The sequence below is a fragment of the Cygnus olor genome, chromosome 2, assembly GCF_009769625.2.
Source record: "Cygnus olor isolate bCygOlo1 chromosome 2, bCygOlo1.pri.v2, whole genome shotgun sequence".
NCBI classification, from domain to species: domain Eukaryota; kingdom Metazoa; phylum Chordata; class Aves; order Anseriformes; family Anatidae; genus Cygnus; species Cygnus olor.
Window position 1 is genome coordinate 23,077,918 of NC_049170.1, and position 24,159 is coordinate 23,102,076.

At 38.4% G+C, this 24,159-nt stretch overlaps 1 protein-coding gene across 6 annotated transcripts; it reads left to right on the forward strand.

Moving 5' to 3' along the window:
* Nucleotides 1-88: 88 nt before the first annotated feature.
* DBF4 (DBF4 zinc finger) lies at nucleotides 89-19,686 on the forward strand. 6 transcript variants are annotated; one of them, XM_040548335.1, is made up of 12 exons: nucleotides 89-312; nucleotides 2,699-2,880; nucleotides 8,041-8,235; nucleotides 9,268-9,318; nucleotides 9,866-9,935; nucleotides 10,083-10,159; nucleotides 11,671-11,701; nucleotides 11,974-12,019; nucleotides 13,625-13,756; nucleotides 15,775-15,889; nucleotides 16,992-17,116; nucleotides 18,569-19,686. In XM_040548335.1, the coding sequence occupies exons 1-12, from the start codon at nucleotides 279-281 to the stop codon at nucleotides 19,632-19,634; spliced, it is 2,124 nt and encodes a 707-aa protein (XP_040404269.1). In that variant the 5' UTR covers nucleotides 89-278; the 3' UTR covers nucleotides 19,635-19,686. The 6 variants fall into 6 exon arrangements, with proteins under 6 accessions (XP_040404269.1, XP_040404271.1, XP_040404273.1 ...); XM_040548337.1 differs by having other exon boundaries at nucleotides 2,702-2,880; XM_040548339.1 differs by having other exon boundaries at nucleotides 2,705-2,880.
* Nucleotides 19,687-24,159: the final 4,473 nt, after the last annotated feature.

A 24,159-nucleotide genomic window follows, 5' to 3' on the forward strand; every position in this document is an offset into this window, starting at 1 on the left:
CCTCACGCTCGGCCCCGCCCCCCGCTCCCTTCCCGCCCTCCCCGTACCGTACGCGCACGTCACGCGGGGCCGGCCCGGGGGGGGGGGTGCGCGCGCACGCGGCCCGACCGTTGGCGGCGCGCGGCCGGCAGCGGGGCCGCGCCTGGGGCCCAGCTCGGCCGTGAGGGGACGGGGCCGGACCGCAGCGGCTGCCGAGGGGCTCGGGGCCGGGGCCATAACGGCGGCGCTGCCCCCGCGGTCTCCTCATGGGGCGGCGGAGGATGTGATCCCGCCGCACGATGAAGCCCGGCGTCGCCAGAGCAGCGCGGCCCCGTAAGTGCCCGGGGGGCGGCCGGGGAGGGCCGGGGGCGCTCGGCGGGCACCTGCGGCCGGGCTGGGGGAGCCGGTGCTGGGCCGGGGCCTCTCGGCCCTGTGAGGCTGGAGGTGAGTAAGCCTCTGGCGGCCGTGGCCAGCTGGAGGGGCGCTCCCGGCATGCATCGCTTTAGCACGCTAGCGCTGACCCGCTTAAGTTTTGGGTTTTCTTTCTTTCTATTTTGCATAATGTTGGGAATTAAACGCAGAAGAGCGTAGCTGGGGAGGTAAAGGCGCTAGCTGAAGCTAGGCCGCCGCCCTGCGAAACCGCTCCACCCAGGCACATCCTTGCTGGTATCAGGGACGTGCACGAGAGGGGCCTCGGGACGTCAGGGCCACAGAGTTAAAATGCAGGCACTCTGCGAGGGAAACTCTTCATTACGATTGCAGTCTTAATTAAAATTGCTAACTAAGTCCACATTTTTGGTTATCTCTAATAAGTTTAATGCATATTTTCCAATAGGAATTACAGTATTTAGTGTGTTAAGTGTTCAGCTGCCCTGGATGTTGCTGGTGTGTGCGGGGTATTGATCCCTATAGAACTTTACTTAGCTCATCTCTGACCCAACATTTCATCCTTCTTTTCTGTTTAGCTTCTAAATCAGTTGCACAGTCTGGATGCTCCATGCTTCCTATTTCTCCAATTCTTTTGGTCTCCTGGATTCTACCAAACTGACTGCTATTCCTGCTTCATTTCTGCAATGTGTGTAGCTATTACTTAGAGAACATAGCAGCACCAGGGGTTGTTCTGCGCCCTCTCCCTGCTAGAGACACTTTCAGGGAGGGAGAGAATGAGTAACAGAAGGGCTGTTCTCCCTGTGGGTTTTTTGCCTCCAGAAGATGCCTGCTCACTTCCTGCAGCAACCCTCTGTCCATTTTGAACTTCTCCAAAAGAGAAGTAACGAGTAGGGCGTTGGGCAGTGAGGAAGAAACCACTGTATAAAACTAGTGATATGGCAGTCTTGGATGATCCCTTCTCCATCACAGGTTGTAAATGGATTCCTATAATGGATGTGTGTAAGAACGGAGAAAGTGTAATTACTTTCCACTAATAACACTGTTTTAGTTTCCAGCTGTGTTTAGTTGCAGGAATTTCATGAATTACAGTTCACTTCTGTGCATTTAGGATCCCTCAAAAAGTATTTCTCTTCCATCTATTTGTCCAGCCTTCCTTCAGAATCACATCTTGGTACTGGCAGTGTCCTTTGGCAGCAGGCTGTGCAGGGTTGCATAGACAGTCAATTCTTGTTTTCTGTTTTGTATCTGACTGCTAGTTATGTTTTTTTCCCCATAGCTCTTGTACTGGAATAAGCTGTTTAACCATTATTTCTGTGCTCTTTCTGATTTTGTATATCTTTACTATATTTCCCCCAATTCACTCTTTTTCAGACTGACAAAATCTTAATGTACAAAGTCTTTCCTCATACTTACACTTTTCTCCCTTACTTGGTTTTACAGTGCCCCCCCCCTTTTTTCCTCTTAGAACTGCACGTGGTATTTAAGGTGTGGGTGATTTGTGAATTAAAACTGGCATAATAAAATTGTCCATTTTATTTTGTTTCTTACCAAAATTGATTTTTTTTTGCTTTTTTTGATTGCTACTCAGTGTACTGAGCGATACTTCAGATTTCTCTTGTGAAATGAGGCTTGTTTCTCACTCAGTCTGAATTTTTTATTCACTTAAATATCTATTCTGACAGGCTTGGGTGGAAGGCTCTGTGCTGAGCTTCAGGGAAGATCATCAGCACAGTTTAATTGCTGTATGTGGTCTCTTAGTTTTAGAATAAAATTCACTAGGGCAGAAAAAGTCATAGCTAAAATGATTCTGAACTTTAAGCATAGTCTTCCTGCATCTCAGTTGGGTGCTCAAACATTAGATAAATAGTAGGATCTAGCTCTTTTACTTTTGATGTTTCCATGACTTTTGACCTGGTCTTGTTCTAATCCATCTATATGAATCCTTTTTTTTTTTTTTCCAGATGAAAAAGGGAGAGAGGCCAGTTCTTTTCCTCTAAAATGATGTTCTTGTGATCATCAGTGACAGTACAAGTAGTGTATATACTGTGGAACAGATGTGGAAAATGCTTGCCAAACTGGATGAGAAAATTGATGGCATTGTATACCAACTGAAATAAAAAGTCCTTTTTAAGATGTGATTTTAGGGAGAAACTTGTAAGGGCTATACGTGTGTCAAAAACAACATAAATCATAACATGTTTAACATTTAGCTTTTTTTAAAGTGTCCTGTATTTTGTGAAAGCTTGCCTTGTCTGTTTCCATAATTTAGGAATTTTCCTTTTTAAAAAGAAAAAAAATACCATTCTGTTTAAATTCCCTTTTCTTTTGGCAGCAGATGGAATGCAAGCAAAACCAGAAAAGACAAAATCTTCTCTGAAGAATGTGAAAAAAGACGTAGGAAAACCAGAGAAACTGAAATACAAACCACTCACTGGGAAGGTGTTTTACCTCGATATTCCATCAAATGTGATCTCTGAAAAAATAGGAAAGGACCTCAAGGAACTAGGAGGGGTAAGTTCATGGGCAGATCTTTATGAAGCAAAAAGCATCCCGGATGACTTTCTTTATTATTGAATTTTAATGTTACATTTAATGTGGCAGGATTTTATTTTTTAGCATTTGCCTTAATGTTGAAATGTTTAATAAGGACAGCTTATCAACAAGTTTGTTTTTGTGTTGCTAGAAGCTGTTCTGCTAGCTTTAGCAAAAGTTTATTATAAAGGTTTGTTTTCAGTTGATGATTTGTTTGTTTAGAAATTTACTAAAGTTTACTAAAAAAATTTACTTAAAGTTTACTAAAAGTCTAAAGTTTCATTGTTTGAGGTGAAACGTTTCTGCAGCTTGCGACTATTTTGGCACATGTTTACATGTTATAAGTCAAGTTTTTCATCTGAACCTAAATAGAGGAAGTGTTTTGCATACGTTTTTAAAAAGTCTTAACATAGTTTTCTTGGTGGGTCCTCGTGTTCTTTTAGCTTGGTACAAGTTATTTGTTAAGTTTGTCTCTAGTTGGATTCACAGATGGAACTTTGTAAGCATTTGATCAAGTTATACGTAAGACAGCATTTTCGAAAGGCTACGTAGCCAAAAATGGAGTGGTGAGGTTGGTTTTGCTTATTTCTCAAGTAAGTACAGACAGAGGTTTATAAAAGCTGAGCTGGAATAGTTGTCACCTAAAAGAGAGGGAGGAGATATCTACCCCTCTTGGCATTCAGAGCAGGCTGTGGAGAAAGAACTGAAGAAAGCTTTTGTCTGGTTGCTGGGCCCAAAAGCATTTAGAGAGAAATATACGGATTTGGCTGGTGGTAGGAACATCAGTTCCCGAGTATCAAGGTTGGAATGTGAGCTGAAAAGAAGAGCAGAGTTAGAGGATATTTTAAGGACAGGACCAAAATCGTATGAAATGAGGTAAAAAGTAGGTGGTGGTTGTGTGCCGTTTTTGTTTTATTATTATTTTTTTATAAAGGCATTTATTTGCATGCAAAGAACAGGGAGGATGTCAAGGACAGCCTGGGACTTTTGTAACAGAAAGATTAGTATAGATAACTGCACTTAAAATCTGGGATTTAACCCTAGCATTTTTGAGTACCCATCCTTCTGCTGTGAGCAAACAGTTCTGAAAGCGACATCTTTAGGAACAGTACTTTTTTCAGCTCATTCTGGTGGCATTCTTACGAGAGTGGCTGATGGTGTGGCAAGGAGCAAAAGGGGGAAATTTAAACACTGTAATGTCAACTAGCAGTCACTTGTTGAGTTGATCAGCTCCGGTGCTGGCATGTTTCACAGCAGTCATGGATCGTGGTGTACAGGTGAGTTTCCTGAACTGAGGAAACCCCAGGGTAGCAGAGAAACCTGCCACGAGCCCTCAGCTCTGGTGAGAGCAGCTGATGAGGCTTGGCATGCACAGGAACAACCCCCACGCCTAGAAAAAGCAACCCTTAAGGAGTGCTAGAGACCAGGAGCGCTGTGAAGAGGACGTGGCCCATCAGCCAGGGCATGGCGCGGCAGGTTGTGCAGGAGGGTGCCTTTGGAAAGCAGGCTGTTTGTTCTCTTCTGGGAACCAAAAGGAGGCAGCGTTCTACTGAAACAAAATGGTGTCTGTCTGCTGCAACTGCTAGCCTGAAGGTAAAAACCAGATGAAAGCACTACAGTCTCCCTTTGGGGACACCTACGCACAGACGGACTTCTCAGGATGGAAAGAGCTGCCCTGAGCCTGAGCTGCATGGAGCCTCCAGCAACTGGAAGTCCCCGTAGGGTGGGAAGTCAGTGGTGGGTGCGGTGGGTGCAAGTGTGCCCAGCTGGATGAATTCTTCGAGCAAGTAGCCGTGTTAGAAGAGGAACTTAACAGGCAGCGCAGTATCCAGGCACCGAAGCAAGAGATGGACGTGTGGTGTCGTGTGCTGTCACAGGCCGAGCGACAGCCCTGCCCTGCGTCTGTGCAAGGGGGAGGTAAGCTTGCTTCCAACCCTGAGCTGATGGACGTGACTAACTCAAAGCCAAAAGAAACTGGACCCTTGCCTCTGCTCAGAGGAGGCAGAGGAATCTTCCCCTTGCCTCTACGTAACAGATACAATGCTCTGGGGCTGGAGAATGAAGAGTGTGAGTAACGGGCAACACCCAGGAGAGGCCAGCTGTGCAAAGAACCAGAGACACCAGAAAAGCAAGTAAGGTGTTAGTAATTGGAGGTTCCTTGCTGAGAGGAACCAAAGCACCTGTTTGGTGTTCAGTCTTCTAGAGAAGTGTGCTGCCTGCTGAGAGCTTGCATCCGTGATACCACGGAGAGGCTGCCAAGCCTGTTAAAGCCTGTAGACTATCACCCGTTCCTCCTATTCCATGTAGGGTCAAATGATGTTGCAGCGAGGCAACTCAGAAATACCGAAAGAGACTTCATGTCCCTGGGAAAAATGTTGAAGAGATCAGGAGCACAGGTGGTGTTCTCTGTCCTCCTAAGTGGAGAATAGGGTTCAGAAGACCTGAGCAGGGGAGTGCCTGGCTATGTGGCTGGTGCTGTGCCCAAGGTTTTGGTTTCTACAATCTTGGACGTACCTTTGAGAAACTGGGCTGATAGGGCTCACCTGACCAAGTGGGGCAAGAGTGACCTGGGCAACAAGCTGTTGGAGTTCTGTAACCAGTTTTAAACTGGACTTAGTGGGGGAAGGGGATGGAGTTTTGACCGAGAGAGAAGAGCCAGAGGCTGCTGATACATTTGGAAGCAACAGGGAAATAGGAATTGTCTCAAAATGGCATGCTCCTCTAAAAAAGGTGATGTGGCTGCTAGCCCAACTGAAGTGCCTTTTCAGCAACACATGCAGCGTGGGAAATGGGAGTTGGAAATTGCTGTGCTCCGAGAGAATTGGGATCTGGTCACTGCCACCAAAATGTGGTGGGACGACTGGAGCAATGATCGATGGCTGTCAACTGTTGAGAATGGACAAGCAAGGAAGGAGAGGTGGGTGGGTTGGCCTCTGTGTAAAGAAATGGGTTGATTGCAAAGAGCTGTCTGTGAAAAATAGCTGTGAACAGGCTGAGAGCTTGTAGGTAAAAATTAAGGACTGAGCCATGAAAAGAAACCTTGCTGGTTTTACTGCAGGCTGCCCAATCAAGGGAAGCCTGTTGATGAAGCCGTCTTAGTCCAGCTAGAAGAAACATCGTACTTGCAGACAGCCTGATGTAGTGAAAAATGTCCCTGCCTATGGTAGGGGGTTGGACAAGATGATCTTTAAAAGGTCCCTTACAACCCAAACCATTCTGATTCATTCCATGATTCTAATTTGTGTTGTGTTATAAACGGCAGTAGTAATGAGTTTAAATGGTAGGAACCTAGTGTTTAGCTGCTATAACCCCTGCCCTGGCAGTAGTTCATCTGTGGGCTAGTAAGGTTCCATATGACAGAATCTGAGAGGCAACTGCTCTTTTTTACGTTCTCTTAGACGATATGAGTTGTTTTTTTTCCTTTTTTTCTTCTTTGTATACAGTTTAGCTTTTTTTTCTTTCCTTCTATAAGCTACAACTTTTCTGTGGCTCATCATACCTATGCCAAAGCAGATGAAAATGCTTCTGGGATGGGAACTTGTGGTAATTAGTCATGGAATACTTTCATAGTTGGGTTTTTGCATTTTCAGTCTTAGTGTTTGATCTAAATAGGCTTTTCAGTAAATACTTTCCACACAGAGCTTGTTAATGAACATTTTTAAATACTCATATTTAAATCACAAATTCTGTAAGCATCTTGTTAATACTTTGTTTTACCTAATTCTCTCTTTTGTATGGAAAACACACTTTGATATAAACAAGTACAGAATGTTATAGTAACACACAAGCAATGCAATCACTTAGCCTGCTCTAAAGTTGGATATCTTGAATTAGTTTAAGAGAGTCATGGTAATAAAAGTATAAAAATGTCCTTTAACCACAGCAGAGAAAGGGACTTTTCTTAAATTGCTAGCTCTTCTGAGTGTTGTTTTGCTAATACTTTTTTGAACATAAAGGAGTGCTGAGCAGTTGTATGAAATTGACACTTGTTAATCAGGGTGCTGTCTGAAACCACAGGCAAGAAATTACAATAATATGACTTCAAGTTACGCGCATTTCTTTACATTTAGCATTAAACCAGAGCACGTTATCTTTTTCGTCTTTAGAACAGAATTATAAGAATTCATATGTAAACAAGCTTACAAGTCTGAGGTTGAAAATAGTTTTCCTTTTTTATTCAGAGGAATATATGCCTAAATTTTCAGATTTAGGCCCAGTGCTTTCAAGATCAACTACCACATGGTTCTTCGTAGCTTGTGTGGGGTGCACTCAAAAGCCTCTCTGCATGTCCCATTTTTGTATGTCCCACTTCTGTAAACAGTATATAGAGCAGAATTAGAAGGTAGAGGCTTGCTGTGTCTGCAGTTTGTGCTTTCCACACTGATAATTAGTGGAGAAGAGAAAAAAGATTTTAAGCTACATAAACTGTCAAGAAATAATTAGCCAAATAAAATTGTTAATTGCACAGTGATAGATAACGAAAGATAGAGCAAAACAGGAGAGAATAAGCATGGAAAAAATACATGTCTTGCTGAGAATGAAAATACTATGAAGCTACTCAAGTCTTCTACATTTCTGAGGAGGGTTATGAATACTGTAGGTGTGAAACATGGTAATTTATCCTGAAATTATCATTCTTCTGTAGGTTCTAAAATTCATTGAATTATATCTCTTTGCAAACTGTCAATTACATTTGCATATTCATGTCTTTGAATTTAGTTGAACACTTTGCAATTTCTGTTAAATAAAATTATGTAAAATGTTCTTTTCCTTGAATTATTCTGTAATTTCTCAGTACAGTGTTTGAATTCTTCTATTTGGGAAGTATTACAGCTAGATAGTTCAAGGAATGATGATAATTGAAACAAAGCATTTTCTTTTTTTGATTGAGATTACAAAATCAGAAAAATGAAATTGGAATTTGTAACCGGTGAGGTGCTACTACAGCTCAGTTGTAATTGTCTAAATCTTTAGAAAATATCTTCCTGTTAATTCAGTGGGTTTTAAGCTTACTATTAGATTTATTTACTAATTTATTAGATTTATCTAGAAATTTTGTCACTTTATAATGTATGCAAAGCAAGGAGTTACTGATTTATTATCCTGAAATAATGGCTTGCTTTATTTCTTTATACTTAGAGAGTGGAGAGTTTTCTCAGCAAAGATATCAGCTATCTGGTGTCTAATAAAAAGGAGGCAAAATTTGCACCAACTCTTGGTCAGATTTCTCCAGTTCCTAGCCCAGAATCTACATGCAATGGAGGAAATAGTTCACCTCATCCTAGTAACCGAAAAGATCGACGTGATGGAAGTTCATTGAAGACAATAGATACAGTAAGTTTCTTAGTAATAATGCTACAAATCAAGAACAATCCATGAGATACACTTACAATTTTTCTCCCATTTTGTTTCCTGAACATTGTTACAGTTCCTTGGATGAATACGTTTTTTGGTTTTTGCTTTTAAGCAGTTCAAACATACTTTTAAACCACTTGAGGCAATCTTGTTAAGCTTTAAACTAAACTAAACTCAAACTAATTAAGCAAATTTTCAGAGATTAAAATTGAAAACGGGAGCCTTTTCTACAAACAACACTAAAATCTGTTCCAATATATTGTGACTGAATTATAATTAAAGGTTGCCATCGTTATGTTTAACAACTGAATCAGTATGTTCAGGCTTGTGATGGAATCTACTGGTTCTATTTTTTTTTTAGCAATGTAGCCTATTAGTGTTTGCTGTGATATTGCTAATTCAAATACCTGCAGAAGTAGTCTTTGATAGAGTTCAAGGATATAATTAAAATTGACCATTGTGAATTGTCAGGGTTTTTTGAGTTCTTTCTTAGAGAATCATGTTAATTGCAGCAGTATCTGACTTTCTGCTGGTTTACATGAAGCTTGTTATGTGGGCAAGTCTTGCATCCTTTTGAAATACTGTACTGTATCCATAGTACTTATTTAGAAACATGACGGGGACAGTCTATGGGCTGGTCTTGCTTGCACTAGGTGGGTGAAGTCACCTCATCTTCCCAACGCAGTACGTAGTACATCTTCTTTTGTACTGGTGGTAAAAGAGATAGGGAGAAGACTGAGGCTCTGATTTTACATTCATGGCTTTAGCTAAATTTGGCACAACTCCAACTGATGAAACCTCATTTTCTGTCCTTCCCACACCACACACCTGCTTGTATCAACCCCAACCTTGTGAGAAAAATGTAAATTCACGAAAAATAGCTGTACAATAAACAAGAGAAGATTACTATAGTTACATTTTTGCTCAGGAATGTGTATTTTAACATGCCTTACCTTTTGCTTTTTGAAATGAATTCTAACTTGCTACAAATGTATTTCTGTTCTAATATAGGTACGTATGAGCAGAGGAAAATCCTTAGTTGAAAAAGCAATTAGAGAGCAGGTAAGCAGAGTAATTCTCAAATTTGTACTTGATAAATGTTGGTCTTGCTGTTGTGGAAAACAAGCACTAGTAAGAGTGATAGTGCTGTAAGACAGAGGTCTCTCATGGAATGTTCAAGCAGAAGTCAAGGCATTGTTCTAAGCAAAATTGTCTGGTCGTGTTTTCTGGGTACTTCCTGAAGAATTTAAAGCCTATAGAATCTTATGATTAGTATAAATTACCAAGATAGCTAACGTAGCTAGCATTTGAGGAGTGCTAGTGAAATTGAAGTAAATATACAATTTCATGTTCAAATCCTAGATATTAAAAAATATGACGGTAAAGAATGTTCTTGGCTTTGTGAAAGGTTAAGTATAATCCTTTAATGGTGAAGTGCAGTGATGTGGAGATGGAAAAGTCATTTTAGGAAAGTGGTCTTTTGGCCAAGTGCCTATAGTTTGATTTCAGCTTTATGACAGTTCATATTACAAGTTGTATATTTATTACAGTTAATGTATATGTTCAGCTGTGTATAGCTTAAAATTATTACTATGTTTTTTGTCTGTAGGAATTAATTCCCTCTGGTAGTATACTGTCCAATGCTTTGAGTTGGGGAGTGAAGATCCTTCATATTGATGGTAAGTATTTTTGTTTGATAAAACCTAACTTGAACTTACAACATTGACTTGGCTAATCCTTTTGTTGAATTCAAAATATTAAAAATGACAAATAACTTCAAATATACAAAAATAAACTCAGCTAAATATTCTCCCTCTCTTTGCCAGATGTTAAGCATTACATTGAACAAAAGAAAAAAGAACTCTACCTAATTAAAAGCACAGGCAGTTCTTTGAAAGATGTGGTGAGTTTTTGCTATTTGTGAAAGTTTATTTGATTAAATGAAAAAACACAAGCGTATTAAAATCTGAAACATCACAGTATGTAGTATTTATTTTAATGAAGTCTTGCTCATATTCTGTTTTTCACTGATTAGTATGTTTTATGGATTAATTTAAAGACCATAATTTAAAAAAAATAACTTATTAGCTATACATTTCAGCATTCAAAAATAAATTCCATAATAGCATTACATAGTGTGTAGATTTTTGCTCTTGAGATGGTTATCTAAGAACCAAAAGTACTGAAAAACTTGAGATTTCTCTTCTCCCTGCTTTAGAAATAATAATTTAAAGAATGAACCTTGGTTTTATTCTAACAGGTTGTGGTTACATTGCCTTGTATAATTTTCACTGTGACAGTGATTAGAACTTTACTTTTGATTTTGATTTTTTTCCCTTTCCTTTTGATTGATTTGTTTTGAAAAATCACAGTTCTGTTTTCCTAAAGGAGCTGTCTCTAGGCAATCTGTCAGCTCAACTCTGCTTTTTTTCCTTCCTAGTCTTTTGAAGAACTAGTATAAAGCATCTTCAAGCTATTCTGCCAATAATATGCCATTGGCATGTGAAAATCCTGATTTCTCCAAACTGTAGTGTATAATATGCTTAGACATTGAAACTGTTTTAGCTGTTTGCAGTCCGTCTGCAGTTGCTTTGCAATTTAAATTCCGCATGTGAAATTGTACAATTATCTATTCCAGGCTGGGGTCTGTGGTAAGTAAATGGCAATGTGCTATGTAGTATTGCATTCCAAAATAACATAACACATTAGCTAATTATTGAGGCCACATGAAATCCTCTACTAAATCATTTGTGTCTCAGTTTTCATAGGTAGAGCAGTGATATTTGTATGTTTTTGTAAGTAGTACAAAATAATGTGTGTGCCTTTGCCAGAATCAATTATAGTTAGAAGCTGATGCTTGAATTTAGACATCAATCTTTTCTGAAAGCAAAATACTCTAATTTTAGACTTAATTGCTAATAAAATTATCTGTTTTTAATCTATTTAAGAGAGGATTATTTTGTTTGGAGAATGTTACTATCTACAGTTTTTGGTAACTTTTTACAGGTTGTAGTTAATTAGCATTTGTAAACTATGGAAAAACCTTATCCATGTTTAAGAATTTGTTTTCAATTATGGTAAGTATTTTGGGGGAGGAAAGAGTAAATTTCCCTGAGTGGGGTCTTTTTTTGCGCTTTTGTGTTTGTTTTAGAAAAATTAAATTGAAATGTCTGAATGAGAACATTCATTTTTGCAGTGTAAAGTTAAATATTTCTTTAGGAAATGTGACTATTTCCAAAGTCCTGATCAGACTGATTTCTGCAGAATTTATCACTACTGTGTATCACAGGTTATGATTAACATAGGAAGACCCTCATGAGTTAAAAATAAACTACAGCTAAATTTTGAGATAAAATACAAAATAAGTTTCACAGGAATTTTATACTTCCTTTCTCCTTTTCTTTTTTGCAACAGGGAAAACAAGTTACTACCCCAAAATCAAGAAGTAAGTATTTTGGTATCTGTAGAGGTTTTCATGGAATTGCTGAATGCTTAAAAATGTAGTAGTTCTTATCAGATCAAGTGTAAAGCTGTTTTCTAATTTGTAGCTCTAAGAAAAGCTTGCAGAAAAACTTCTTAAAATTCAGGAGTTTGTCAAAACATGTACATAATAAGTTCTAAAATAAATAATGCCTGCTTATCAGTTCAGGTACTAGAGTAATATGCTGAATGAAGAAAACTATTTATCTTTTCATTTCCTTCCCCCTCCTCCATGAGCAGGTAGACTGAAAAATCCGTTTGTGAAGGTGGAGGATAGGAGTTGGTAAGTCTTCTGTGTGCTTTCAATAATGTGGTTCTCAAACTGAGTAATTCAGAAACACTTAGGAAGTATGTCTTGAGGAAGTGGCCTTCAGATTTCAGCTTTCTTGGACTTGCTGACTTTAAATGCCAGGCATAGTGTCTTCTTACAGTAAGACAGAAACTTTTCATCTCTGCATGCTCTGGGAATCTGTGTTTAGCCACTGAATGAAAGGAGACATAGTAGGGAATGTTTGCAACAGGTAATGGCTGTGGAAAGTTAATGTGTAGCTCCAGCTTGTAGATCACGAGTGGGTTCTTCTGGTTTATTTTCTGCCAAGGGTCAGATGAATAAAAAGGAAGAAGCCTGGAAACTTTGAACCTTGACATTTTATCTGTCTTTTTTTAGATCCAAATCCTGCAGCCCAAAAGGCTAATAAAACTTCCCATATTAAATTCCAATCCTGTAGTCCCAATTCATAAAATTCATCTTGAGAGACTGTAAAGAAAGTTGTTATACTTAAAACCATTCCTTGAAATTAGGCTGAATTTCCTGTTCAGTGATTTTTTTAAAAAACAAACAAACCCCTGTTAATCTAATTTCAATATCTGCAGTAGCATGAGGTTTCATACTTTCAGACTTTAAAATTTTCATGTCTTTCTGGTCCTGTAATTGATCAGACCTGGTTGTGTAACTTCTCAGTAAGGAAAGAGGTTACCAGAAGTTGAGAGAAGAATGAAATATAACAAAGTGCAGTTCTGCAAAGCATGTTTTGCATCTTTATGTTCTTAACTGACTTCTGCTTTGTTACAATGTTTACAAGCTCTGGATTTCTTTGACACTTTCCTGAATTGGGGGTGGAGATGTGGGGTGGGGATTCTAAACCTAGTCTGGTATGATCAGGTAAGAGGGTAAGAATAGGTATGAGAGAAATAAGGATAGTGGAGAGAGTTGGACAAACACATTTTCAAGTACAGAGAAATTTATATAAAAATGTGTGAGTTCTATATATATTCTATACTGAACCCTCTAACTGTGTACTAAAACCTGAAACACTTTTAAATGTTTATGTGACATAATGTATTTAAATGTTTGTGCTTTTTAGATGGTTATGCAACATAAATAATAGTTCAGAACTTGAAGAAGGTATTTAGCTGTCCTTATTTCGTTTTCTGGATTAGCTGAGTTTCCTTCTTCTGTAGTTTATACTAGTAATGGGGGGGGGGGGGTGGAATTACACCGAACTTGAACATCAGCACTGCAGCTAAACGATCCAGTTTAAATGCTTTTACCGTATTCAGAGTGCTAGTGTATACTTACTGGCTCTGGTATCCTTCTAAGTGTAATTCTGTTCAAATTCTGCTGTGCAAATCTCCACAGTCCATAGGCATAACAGCCATACTGGTGGAATGGGCAAGACAGTTACGGAAACTTGAGGCCAATCTTCTGTTTTGAAAAAGTATCTAGATTGGAAGGAATTACTTACTCTAGCGTATTCACCTGATTTACATTTTGTGTACATCATGTGAAAGAGAAACGCTTTTTCAAAGATGTTTACCTTTCTGTAGTTTGTAATATAAACTGATATTTTTTTGATGGTTCTAACGCATCTGTTTTGTCTCAATACAGCCTCTACCGCCCATTTTATCTGCAATTACCTACTTTTCCAGTTCTGAACTACTGTGTTCCAAAACCTTATAGTCCATTTGAGGTGGATAAGAAGCTGCCTTCTGGTCAAAAACAAACTCAGTCTAAACAAAGGTTTGTTAAGAATTATTGATAGAGAGGGAGATTCTCTACAATAGTTTTAAAATAATTGTTTTCTAAAATAATTCTTCTGTTTCTTACTTTTGTGATATTTAATACTAATATCCACATCTTGACTGTTGTATTTGCTGCACTGTAACTTTTGCTGTCTGTCTGTCTTTCTGTACCCTCTTTATCCTGTCTTTAGTCCTTTTTTTGGACATACAGATGCATACATCCAAAAATGCAGCGTTCTCCTATCATTGTGGGTCAGCATAAGATAATTTTTTCCTTTCTGCCACTGGTTTCTTCTTTGTCCTCATCTTGGATGCCATCCAGTAAGTATTTTCCAGGAAGTGAATTTCTTAAGACTTCCTTTGATATCTGTCAGTAACAAGCTAAAAAGTAGGCACTCAATTTTTAAAAAAAAAATAGTGGTAATCAGTCATAGTACAAAATTGTTGCTAAAGAGTGCTCCTGCTTTACAGGCAACATTAAATTTATAGAAATTAAACTGCAAATGCTGCTTCAGTGCTTTAGAGATGAGAAGTAGATGCTAACTACAGTGGGAGAATTACAGCTGGCCTTTCAGCAGGTGTTTATAAGATATGTTCTGGCATTCAAGGTCTACTTGAGCATTCCAGATGCAGTTAGAACTTTTTCGTAAATCAATTTTATGATTTCAGACTATGTATGAGTTTTAGTCGTCTGTGTTTTGGGGAATCAAACTGTTGTCCTGAATTTCTTTTGCCTAGCATATCTGGAGAGTGAATATTAATGACTACTGCATTGACTTCCAAAATTGATTCGTATGAGAGACTAAGGATTTTTAGGTGAAAGGTAGCTGTGCTTTATGCAGAACTTTCTAGTAACTATCTAGTAACTTTTGCTGTTATTCTGTCCTTTGGATATAAGATTTATTTAGGTGCGATACTTGTTTTTTTTTTTTTTTTGTATAATAGCTTCTGCACTGTTCAGGTTCTGTCCAGTCTTCATCGTTATTATACTGCGGGAGGTTTTCAGGTGATGTTGCCATGATGCCACTGGTGTAGCAACATAATAGAGCGGTAACCTTTGCAATAACGAGGGTATTTCTGGTGGTGTCCCCTTAAAAGGGAAGTTAGTGCTTTAAATGGTTTAAAGCATTTTCCAAAAAGAAGAGTGCAATAGTCTTTTCACTTTATGGATTAAGGAATATAATATATTTAAATTTTTCAGGAAGTATGTTCCTACTTAATCTTTTAATTTAGCACGTGCCAGAGATATTTGGGTGGGACGTTATATATTTCATAAGGGAGAATGCTCGCTCATTTTATCTTTATCTGGGAGAGAAGCATGTTCAAGGTGATGTCAATTTTACTTGCTTCTGCATAAGGCGAGACTACAGTCATTATTCTTGAGATTGATGGTTTTGCTCTACTAGTAGGATATCAGCTGGAGGTGGTTTAATAGTGAATTGCAGCAAGCAGTGGCTCTGCCCAGATGAGGACTCTTAAGGTCATGGAACAGCTATTGAAAACCTCTCTGTGGTTTAATCTCCTGGAAGAACTCGAGGTTCATTTCCTTGTATTTCCACTTAAACTGTACCTTGAAAACCAGGACAGGATGGTATTTGATCAGCATGTTCAAAAGCTGCATATAACCAACAAGTCTGACTATCCTTTACCTTTTATTCAAGAGTGAAAGGTCATCTATTAGACCAAGTGTTCTTCCTGTGTGTTTTCTTGGCATTGAAAATACTGACAGTAGAAGAGATGTTAGAAGATGTTTTTATTCTAGATTTGATTTTATCAAACCTTTACATCAGCTATGCACAGAGATTTTAATATATCCTTTGATTTGTCAAGTGACTTTTTTTTGAATGCATTATTCTTCTCTGTTTTTCTGAAGCATTTGCTAACGTGATGTAAATAGTTTGAAGGGAAATAAAGATTTTTTTTTAAATTAGATGAATGAGAATGAACATTAGTGTAAGAGGCAAGTATAGAATTCAGCTCATGTGAGACTTATTAATACATCTTTTCTGTTAACAGAAACAAAATAAATAGTGACAAGGACTGTGGAACTCCTGTTCAGCTCCCTCAGAAGGACAAAAAAAGGAAAGGATATTGTGAATGTTGCGGAAAGAAGTATGAAGATCTGCAAACCGTATGTGAAACATCAAGTATACACTTTCAAACATTCTTAAAACAGTAGTATGAACAACAGTTCCCGCTTGCTAGTTTAATGTATGTTTTTATCTTAAAAGATCTGTTGAGTACATCTTCTAAAAAGCAGCAGGTATTTTTTTTCTCCTTTGTAAGTTTCAGTTCTTCATTGCTGCCCCTAGGTAGCTGAAGGCACTAATAGTTCCTGTCTGAGACACGCTGGCAATAAGAGCACCCACTTAGTGGATGAAGGGAATGTGGTGGATGCTGTTTTTCTGGATTTTAGGAAGGCTTTTGATACTGTTCCTCAAAATATCCTTGGGGGATATATGTATTCCTTCCTATATGGGGGGACTACATCTGCCTGGCAGCTGGGTGCTGGTTGACAGGAGGTTCAACAAGAGCCAACAGCGTGCCCTGGCAGCCCAGAGGGTGTTACTGTAGCCTGGGTGCTCTAAACACAATATAGGCAGCTGCTTAAAAGAGGTGAGTATCCCACTATATTTAGTGTTGGTGTAGAATATTGTTGGCAATTCTGGGCTCCACAATTTAAGAAGGATATTAAAATACTTGAAAGTGTCTAGAGAAGGGCAACGCAGGTGGTAAAAAGGCTGGTAGGCATGCCCTGTGAGGAGTGGCTGAGGACACTGGGTTCCTCAAACTTGGAGGAAAGGAGGTTTAGGGGTAACCTCACGGCTCTCTACAGCTTCCTGAGGAGGGGGAGTAGAGAGGGAGGTGCCAATCTCTTCTCCCCTGGCATCAAAGCTGCATCAGGGGAGGTTCAAACTAGACCTTAGGAAAAACTTCTGTACTGAAAGGGTAGTTAGACAGTGGAACAGACTTCCCGGAAAGGTGGTTGATGCTCCGTGGCTGTCTGTGTTGAAGAGATATTTGGATAACCCTCTTAATGATACAACTTTGGGTTATCCCCAGAGTAGTCTGACGGTTGGACTCAATGATCTTTATAGGTCCCTTCAAAATGGAACTACTCTATTCTAGTGATAATAAATCATCAATATTTACTTATTGCTCCTTATCATAGTGTTGATTTGTGTATGCATATCTGTAGTATTATATTTCTCATGATTTTTCCTTAATTCCAGCATCTTGAGAGTGAACAGCACCGAAATTTTGCACTAAGCACACAGTATCAAGTTGTTGATGATATAATCTCCAAGTTTGTTTATGAGTTTGTTGAATACAAAGATGACGCAAAAAAAGTTAAAAGGTAAGTTATATGTCTTAAATTTTAAATCTCCTGTGAATTAAGACATTGAACATAAAGGTACTTCAGTTATGAAATTCTGAATCTAGTATGGAAAAAAACATGTTTCAGTCTGATACGCATCACTTACATTTGCAATGCAGTAGGCACCTGGCAAATCAGTTCTTTAAAGCAGAAATTAGAGGGGAAAAAATTTAAAGTACAAATGGTATCGCAGGAATATGAGGCTAGAATGACATGCCGAAAGTTGTCCCATCTATCCTTAACCTTCAAAAAAGCAAGATATCAACTATTCTAAAAATATACCTGACAGAAGGACAACAATGTCTGGACATCTTGCTCTAAAAACTTTCTGATGTTCTTAGTAACCGAAGATCAGCAAATTATAGCCTCCTCAGTCAATCTGTTTTCCTTACCAGTGGAAAGATTTTTCATAGTCTAGTCAAGATGTTCCTATCTATAATCTAAGGCTCTTAGCTTTTATTGTGCTGGACAAAGAAAGCGGATTTTCCTCTCTGCACTGTAACTGTTATTACATATATTAATGCTTGAAAATGAACCATCTTTGTACTTTCTTTGCTCTATATAAAAGTGACCTTTATTTCTATAGAAATTTGGACATATTAGACTGTATGTTCTATAATTCATTTGCTAATATTTTTATTAGTGGTATTTATTTACCATGTCGCTAAAAATGTAAAACTTAATAAGATCATCTACATATTGGTATTTAAAAAACAACAAAAAAAAAGGCAACTAGAAGCAGGTGTGCATGCCTGCCCACCCACACCTACAACTTCTATCAGTAGTTTCTTCCTTAAATGCTTACATGGGAGAGAAAGTATGGACTGTAAACACCAGTATCCTCATTACTTTAAGTAGTGACTCAAATCAAGAGTGCACTGGTTTGTTTGTAAATGAGTCAGGAGAAAAGGAAATAACTTTCTCACTTTAAAAAGAATTGAAGAAATAAAGTGAAATCAAAAGAAACGTAAATAGTCAAACTCGTAGCCTAACGAAAGCAAGCCCTTTTTCCTTTTGTGATTTGAAAATATTCAGGGTATTTAGTTATTATCTTAGGGAAAAGCATATGTAATTATACTAAGCTTGTGTGTATCTACCACAGAATACTTATAAATATTTATAGTCATTGTGTTATATTCATCAACTTTTGGTCTTAGTAGCATCGTGACTGATACTTACTGAAATACTAGATCACTTGTATTTTTAAAATGATTTCATAAGATGTAGAAATCAATAGGAAAATGTCAAATTCAAATACGAGGCACTCTGTTCCCATAGAAATACTGTTGCTACCCTAACTTGCCTTTAAATGTAAAAACAAAAATTATGTCAGTTTGGTTGCTTGTCTTGAGCTGTTTACATATTGAATTATGTTCCTCACGTTTCTGTCAATGATTTGATTGTTAATCATTGTAAACAATTTATTTGTAGGACAAAATGTAGTACAGGATATTTTTCTCCTATTATTGGAAAGATAACCAGACCAGACGAGCTGAAAGAACGACTGAAGAAGCAACGCATTTCATTGAAAAGTTACTCGTGGAAAGATACTACAATACAGGCGCTCAAACTGGATCGCCAGACTACAGAAATACAACCAAATTCTGTGCCAGTGCCTACCCCTGTTTCTGGATCTCTTTGTTCAATTCTTTATTGTCATCTGTCACAACCTTCAGAAGTAAAAAGTAGATTCAGAAATAACAATGAAAATACTAAAACTGATTGCTCCTATGTCACAAACTTAAGAGACGCTGTTGTATCATCAAATTTCATACAACTACTTCCTCAGAAAGATGACAAATCCTACATGGAGAACTTGTCTCAAACTTTTGAGCCATTCAGTAAAGAAATGTTTGAACCAGAAGTAAATAAAAGGAATTTACAGTGTTTTCAGGAAGACGTGTGTACTGTGTATTCTCATACTCAAGTTACAGATTTTGGTAAAAAAGACAGAAACTTACCGCAGCCAAAACGAAAATTAAATAATACAGTAGTCTTACCAGCAAAGTGTTTGAAAAAAACAGATGCCAATCCTAAATTTGTCAAGAAACATCATGATTTATGTGATAATCATCAACAGATGCAGCACAATGTCGTTCTGGAGGCTGAGGTATCTGAGACTGCTATAAACAAAGAACTTAATGAATTGGCTGCCAGCACTGCACACAGCTCACCATCTGGAAAGCTGCACAGAAAAGTAAAGCTTTACTTAGGAAGAAATAGAAGAGAAAACCGGAAACAGAATATGGAGTTATGTGTAAAGTACACAGATGGATTGTGTGTTCCCGAAGAGAAGAAGAGTGCTTGTAGCTCACCAGTGCAAGCCCTACTGGAACTATTTCAGACAAGTGAAATAAACTCTGAATTTGGAGGTTTTTCAGTTTACACTGACAACAAAGATTCAACTGGCATAAAAGATATATGGGAAGGGCAGAACACAAATGTTGTTTGTTCGTTATTCTCCTCTTCATCCTCATCCCCGTTTGTTGGATTTTAATGCTGCTGTATTTAATATAATTTTCAAATAAATTTGCAAATTTAAGATTTTATTCATGGGAAATTTGATTGTTGTGTTATATGTTATGTACAGATGCTTTCAGTTTTTTAATGCAAAAACTTCTGTATGTGCAAATACGAATTAACTAATGAAGGGTCTTTTCTTAAAAGGTACTTGCTGCTTTATTACAGCTGGTAAAGGGTTCTGAACACTGAATTTATGGTTAAATTAATTGCTATGCAAAATCAATAAGTATGTTAGCTTTTTGGATAGTGGAATTTTCTAAAGTCATTAAATAAGCACACTTACATGATACATTCTAAATAATTGCATTATTTAAAAATGGATGTTCTACTGTAAATAAGGTCTATCATTTATGGATCACCAATGATTTGTGGAGACTTGGTTGCTTGCCCTCCTGTTCCTTCTGCTGCTACTTTACTGGAGAAAGCCAGGAAAAAAAAAGTCACTTGTTTTCTTAATGTTTTTGTGCTGAAGTTGTTTTAGGGAGTCTATGTAATCAAAAAGAAATAGGATTAGGAAAGCGTATATTGGACTCTTTGGCTGCTCTGCCATAATTTATATTTAAACTAAAACTACATGTATATTTCAGGCAGTGGAAAGCAACAGATGTGGCTTAATTTTTCTTGTTAAAAAACAAAAACAACAAAAAGCAGCAGTAAAAACAAAACAGCCAGTAGGTTTCTGATTGGGTTTCTGATTCATTTGGGCCCTTGTTTTGACTTTTCTTTCAGAATAGCCAGCAATAGCCAGCCTGTCTGACGAGCCTACTAGGAAGCAGAGGGAAAGACATAAGTGAAAACTGGGAAAACTTTTTTAATACTTTGAATCTTTACCAGAGCTGATCTCTCAGGATTTCCAGATTTGTAAATCAGTGCAAGGCATGAATATTGAATTACAGTGGGGGTAATCATGAAGCTTTGTAAATGTGAAGCTTGTGAAGCCTCAAGGATAGGATGGTCTAAGATATAAACCAGCAGAAACTACTGTCATTAATTTTTGCATAAAAGCGCAGACGAGTAATTTACCCATTTAATATTCTCAAACTTACTCTTTCAGTGTTCTTATGCTTAGTGTCTTCAGCAGGTGCTTGCCCCTTGGTGTATGACATTTGTGATGAGAGGTAGGTAAAGCTTTGCGGTGTGCGGGGAGGGCTGAGGAAAATAACATAAAATTACTTTCCTTTAAAAAGCATCTAAATCTAACACTTTATGTTTAAAGTAGCTGCTTAGGGCAGTCCTTATTTGACTGTTCATACAACTGCCTGTACAGCTGGGTGAGAACTGCTTCTGGTCTCACAAGCTTACCGGTCAGTTTTGGCTTGATTCGTCGTTTCTTCTGATCTAGATTCACAAAAGATTCAAGCACATCAAAGAAATTCAGCACGTTGTGTCTGATTTTCATCTGTTCATCTTTTGTTTTTTTAAGTTTTTTTCCTCAAATTTAAGAAGAATTATATTACTATTTGAAAAAATAATGAAATATGGAAGGCTAGTTACTGGAATGTTTGTCTCTGACTTCCAAGTCTGAAGAGAAATGTATATTTTCAAAATGTGTGGCAGAGATTCTGAGAAATGTCAAACACTACAAGTACAATTAAGTCACTAGAATAAAGGTTCAGTGTTAGAAGTACATTTTATCTGTAAGTACATCTTTGTAATTATGCACATAATTACAGTTTGGGTTCTTTCTTAATAGCTATACCCATTTCTAATGTCACTTCATTTTTGGATAGTCTGTCTTGCTATCTGTGAGTGTGAGAGTCTGATGTAGGTAATTTTTATACTCTATTCAAAAACAATTGTTAATATTCTATTCTAAATGAGTGTCTTGTTGACCTGGCGACCTTAATGTGTCCTTTTCATAAGTGTGACAAGCATGTTTCTGGGGAAGATTTTAGCATAATCTCTGAAACATTAAAACAGAACTCATGCATGGGCACAGGGTTACTAAAAGCTCGCACAAACAGTACACTGGTTTGACACATCAGCGTAAGGATGAGTGATGACTGATCTGGTGTCTGGTACCCGCTTTTTGTTTCATTACTGAGAGGGAGAAATATTTTCCATTAAAAACTTAAAATGGGAACTGTAGTTACACAATGTAAAATTGGGATGATAACATCAAATGATATGTAGGTGCTGAAAGCTGCTTTTATAAATCATTAGAAGAAAGTGCTGTTTTACTTTCCTTCTTTCCTTATACCTACGCTAAGGCTGGTTTGGTATCTTTGCAGTGGATGTCTAACTACTACGTATGACCACTCCATGGTATGTGTTCATTAGGAACTGAAATATTTCTCTTCAGGTAAATCTACAGAGTGGCTGAGAGGACAGAGTTCCCAAGGATCCGGGCTGTGTGTGTTTGTGTGCATATGAATGTACACAGAGTTAATCATAGGGATATAGGGTGATAGTGAGGATTGATGACTCCAAAACCATGCACATATGTGGTGTTCTGCAATGATTTCTGAGTTGTACACATTCAGGTAAGCCCCTAGAGGGCCATGTTCTTAAAGGAGCTCAGTAACGTGCTACAAGGATTCAAGTTCTGTTGGTTTCCATTTTGTTATTCTTTCTGTTCAAAATAACTGTGTTTTTTTTCCTTCAGCACTGTTCTAACATCTTCCGCCAGGAGTGGGGTTCCTGGCTCCCGTGATCATTGGTGAAGCATCTTGCTGCGCTTGACCATGACAGGCGAGCAGAACTTGAGGAAGATGAAGTCTATCTGTCCTAAGCTTAGGGAAAAGTAACTGATTTTCAAGAGCAGCTTGTCAAAACGTCCATGCTGCCATGCTGGCTGGAACAAACTGGTCAGGAGGATGCTTTGTGTGGTTCACACCCAGCACCAGGCTTTTGCAGGTAAATAGAGGTTACAAAAATCAGGACTGGCTGTCGTTGTCTAAGATTGAGGCCACCGTCCAGCATGATAGAGATGTCTCTTCCATATTCCTTTTGCCATACTAAGACCATGCCGATGAAACTTTTGGCTACAGACCTTGAGAAGGAAGGCCACCCTGTCACAGGGGAGCCACTGTCAACATCCTGTCTTGTTACTGTGTTTCCAAAGGTGGTAGAAGGGTCTTCAAGCAGCAGCTCTTGCTCAACACAAAACTGCAGAGCACTCGAAACAAAGCGGCAGCTGGGTGTCTGGAAAGCCAGCCTTCTGCTCCTGAGTGGGGTTGAAGTTAGTATACATTTAATTAACTGTTGCACAGCACATGCTTGCTTTCCCTACGCCACCTATATGCCATTTCTTTGTGTTCCTGTCCATCGTCATCTTGAGCAACCTTTTTGGTGTCTGTCCCTGTCTTTCTCAGAACCTTGCACTGCCCTCCCTGGGTACGGCCGGTTGGGTGTTCCAGATCAGGCTGTGCCATCAGTTTAACTTCAAAAGAGATTGTGTGATTTGCTCTATATTTAGCTTGCAATTGCATATGCTTCCTGCTTTGAAGTAACGTCCGTGCCCTGAACTAAATAACCACTAGAGCCAAATGGTTTAATGTGTCCAAAGCACCCCTGCTGCAAATGTACGATCGTGCACAGTCACAGTGCACAGACGGGTGTAATTGGACACGTGGCTGCTACACGGCAGCACTGAGAGGTTCAATACCATGTATTCCGAATGCAAGTGTGCTTTTCACGGGGAAGTATTTAGGGCAGCATGCTTATGGTAACAGCTAGCCAGATGCATGGAGACAATCACAAAGTATTCATAGAACTGTCTCGTATCAGGAAAAAGCCTTAGGTGCTTGTTTTTGTATATATGTATAAACTTAATCACGATTGAATATTGACTGCTGAGAACGTGTCTCTTAAAATGTGCCCTAGATTTCAGTTACAATCTGAGTGCATCTCATTTTCTGTGGAATGGAGAGAAGTAACACTTAGATGTTAAATTCAAGTGTTAAATTATGACACATAATTAATTATGGCTCAAAAATAATCTTTAGAATATGTACAGTAAATCAAAAGCTGAATATTTACCTATAAATCACTTTTATTTTCAGCACTTTTTTCACTTGCTCCCTATTCTTTGAAACATTGCTGTGTTTTTCAAGCCTCATTCTTCTGCAGTTGTGCTATAGACAGCCAGATAGAACATGCTCATTGGGTCTGGCAAGTGGTGAAGACACGTCCTAATGTAGGGTAGAGCTGTTATTGCTCTTTTAAAAAGGAGTTGGCATGAATTTCCAGTGTAATAAAATTCCATAGAATGTTAACTGGCGAGACAGTGAACATTGGAAAATGGCCTTCATTTGTAAATAACCATTTCTGTGCTGGAAGAAGAAAAGTGTCTGCACCCTGCTGTGAGAGCTGGTAGCTCAGGGGCAGACTGCCTGCCGCTGTCCTGGGCAACCTCAAGGAGCTTCCAGCGAGGTAGGAAGAAGTGCAGAGTAACGTTCTCTGCCTGATTTCCTAAACCGACCTGGAAGTCAGTGAAAAAAGCCATCAATAAATGAAAATATTATTTCTCTTAAGGATTAGGTATATCAAACCATCCA

What these genes read in the sequence shown, in the direction of transcription:
- DBF4 (XM_040548335.1), top strand. Translation starts at nt 279, where the DNA reads ATGAAGCCCGGCGTCGCCAGAGCAGCGCGGCCCC. An exon ending in ACCTCAAGGAACTAGGAGGG is followed by an intron (nt 2,881 to 8,040) that starts GTAAGTTCATGG and finishes CTTTATACTTAG; the next exon opens with AGAGTGGAGAGTTTTCTCAG. An exon ending in GCAGTTCTTTGAAAGATGTG is followed by an intron (nt 10,160 to 11,670) that starts GTGAGTTTTTGC and finishes TTTTTGCAACAG; the next exon opens with GGAAAACAAGTTACTACCCC.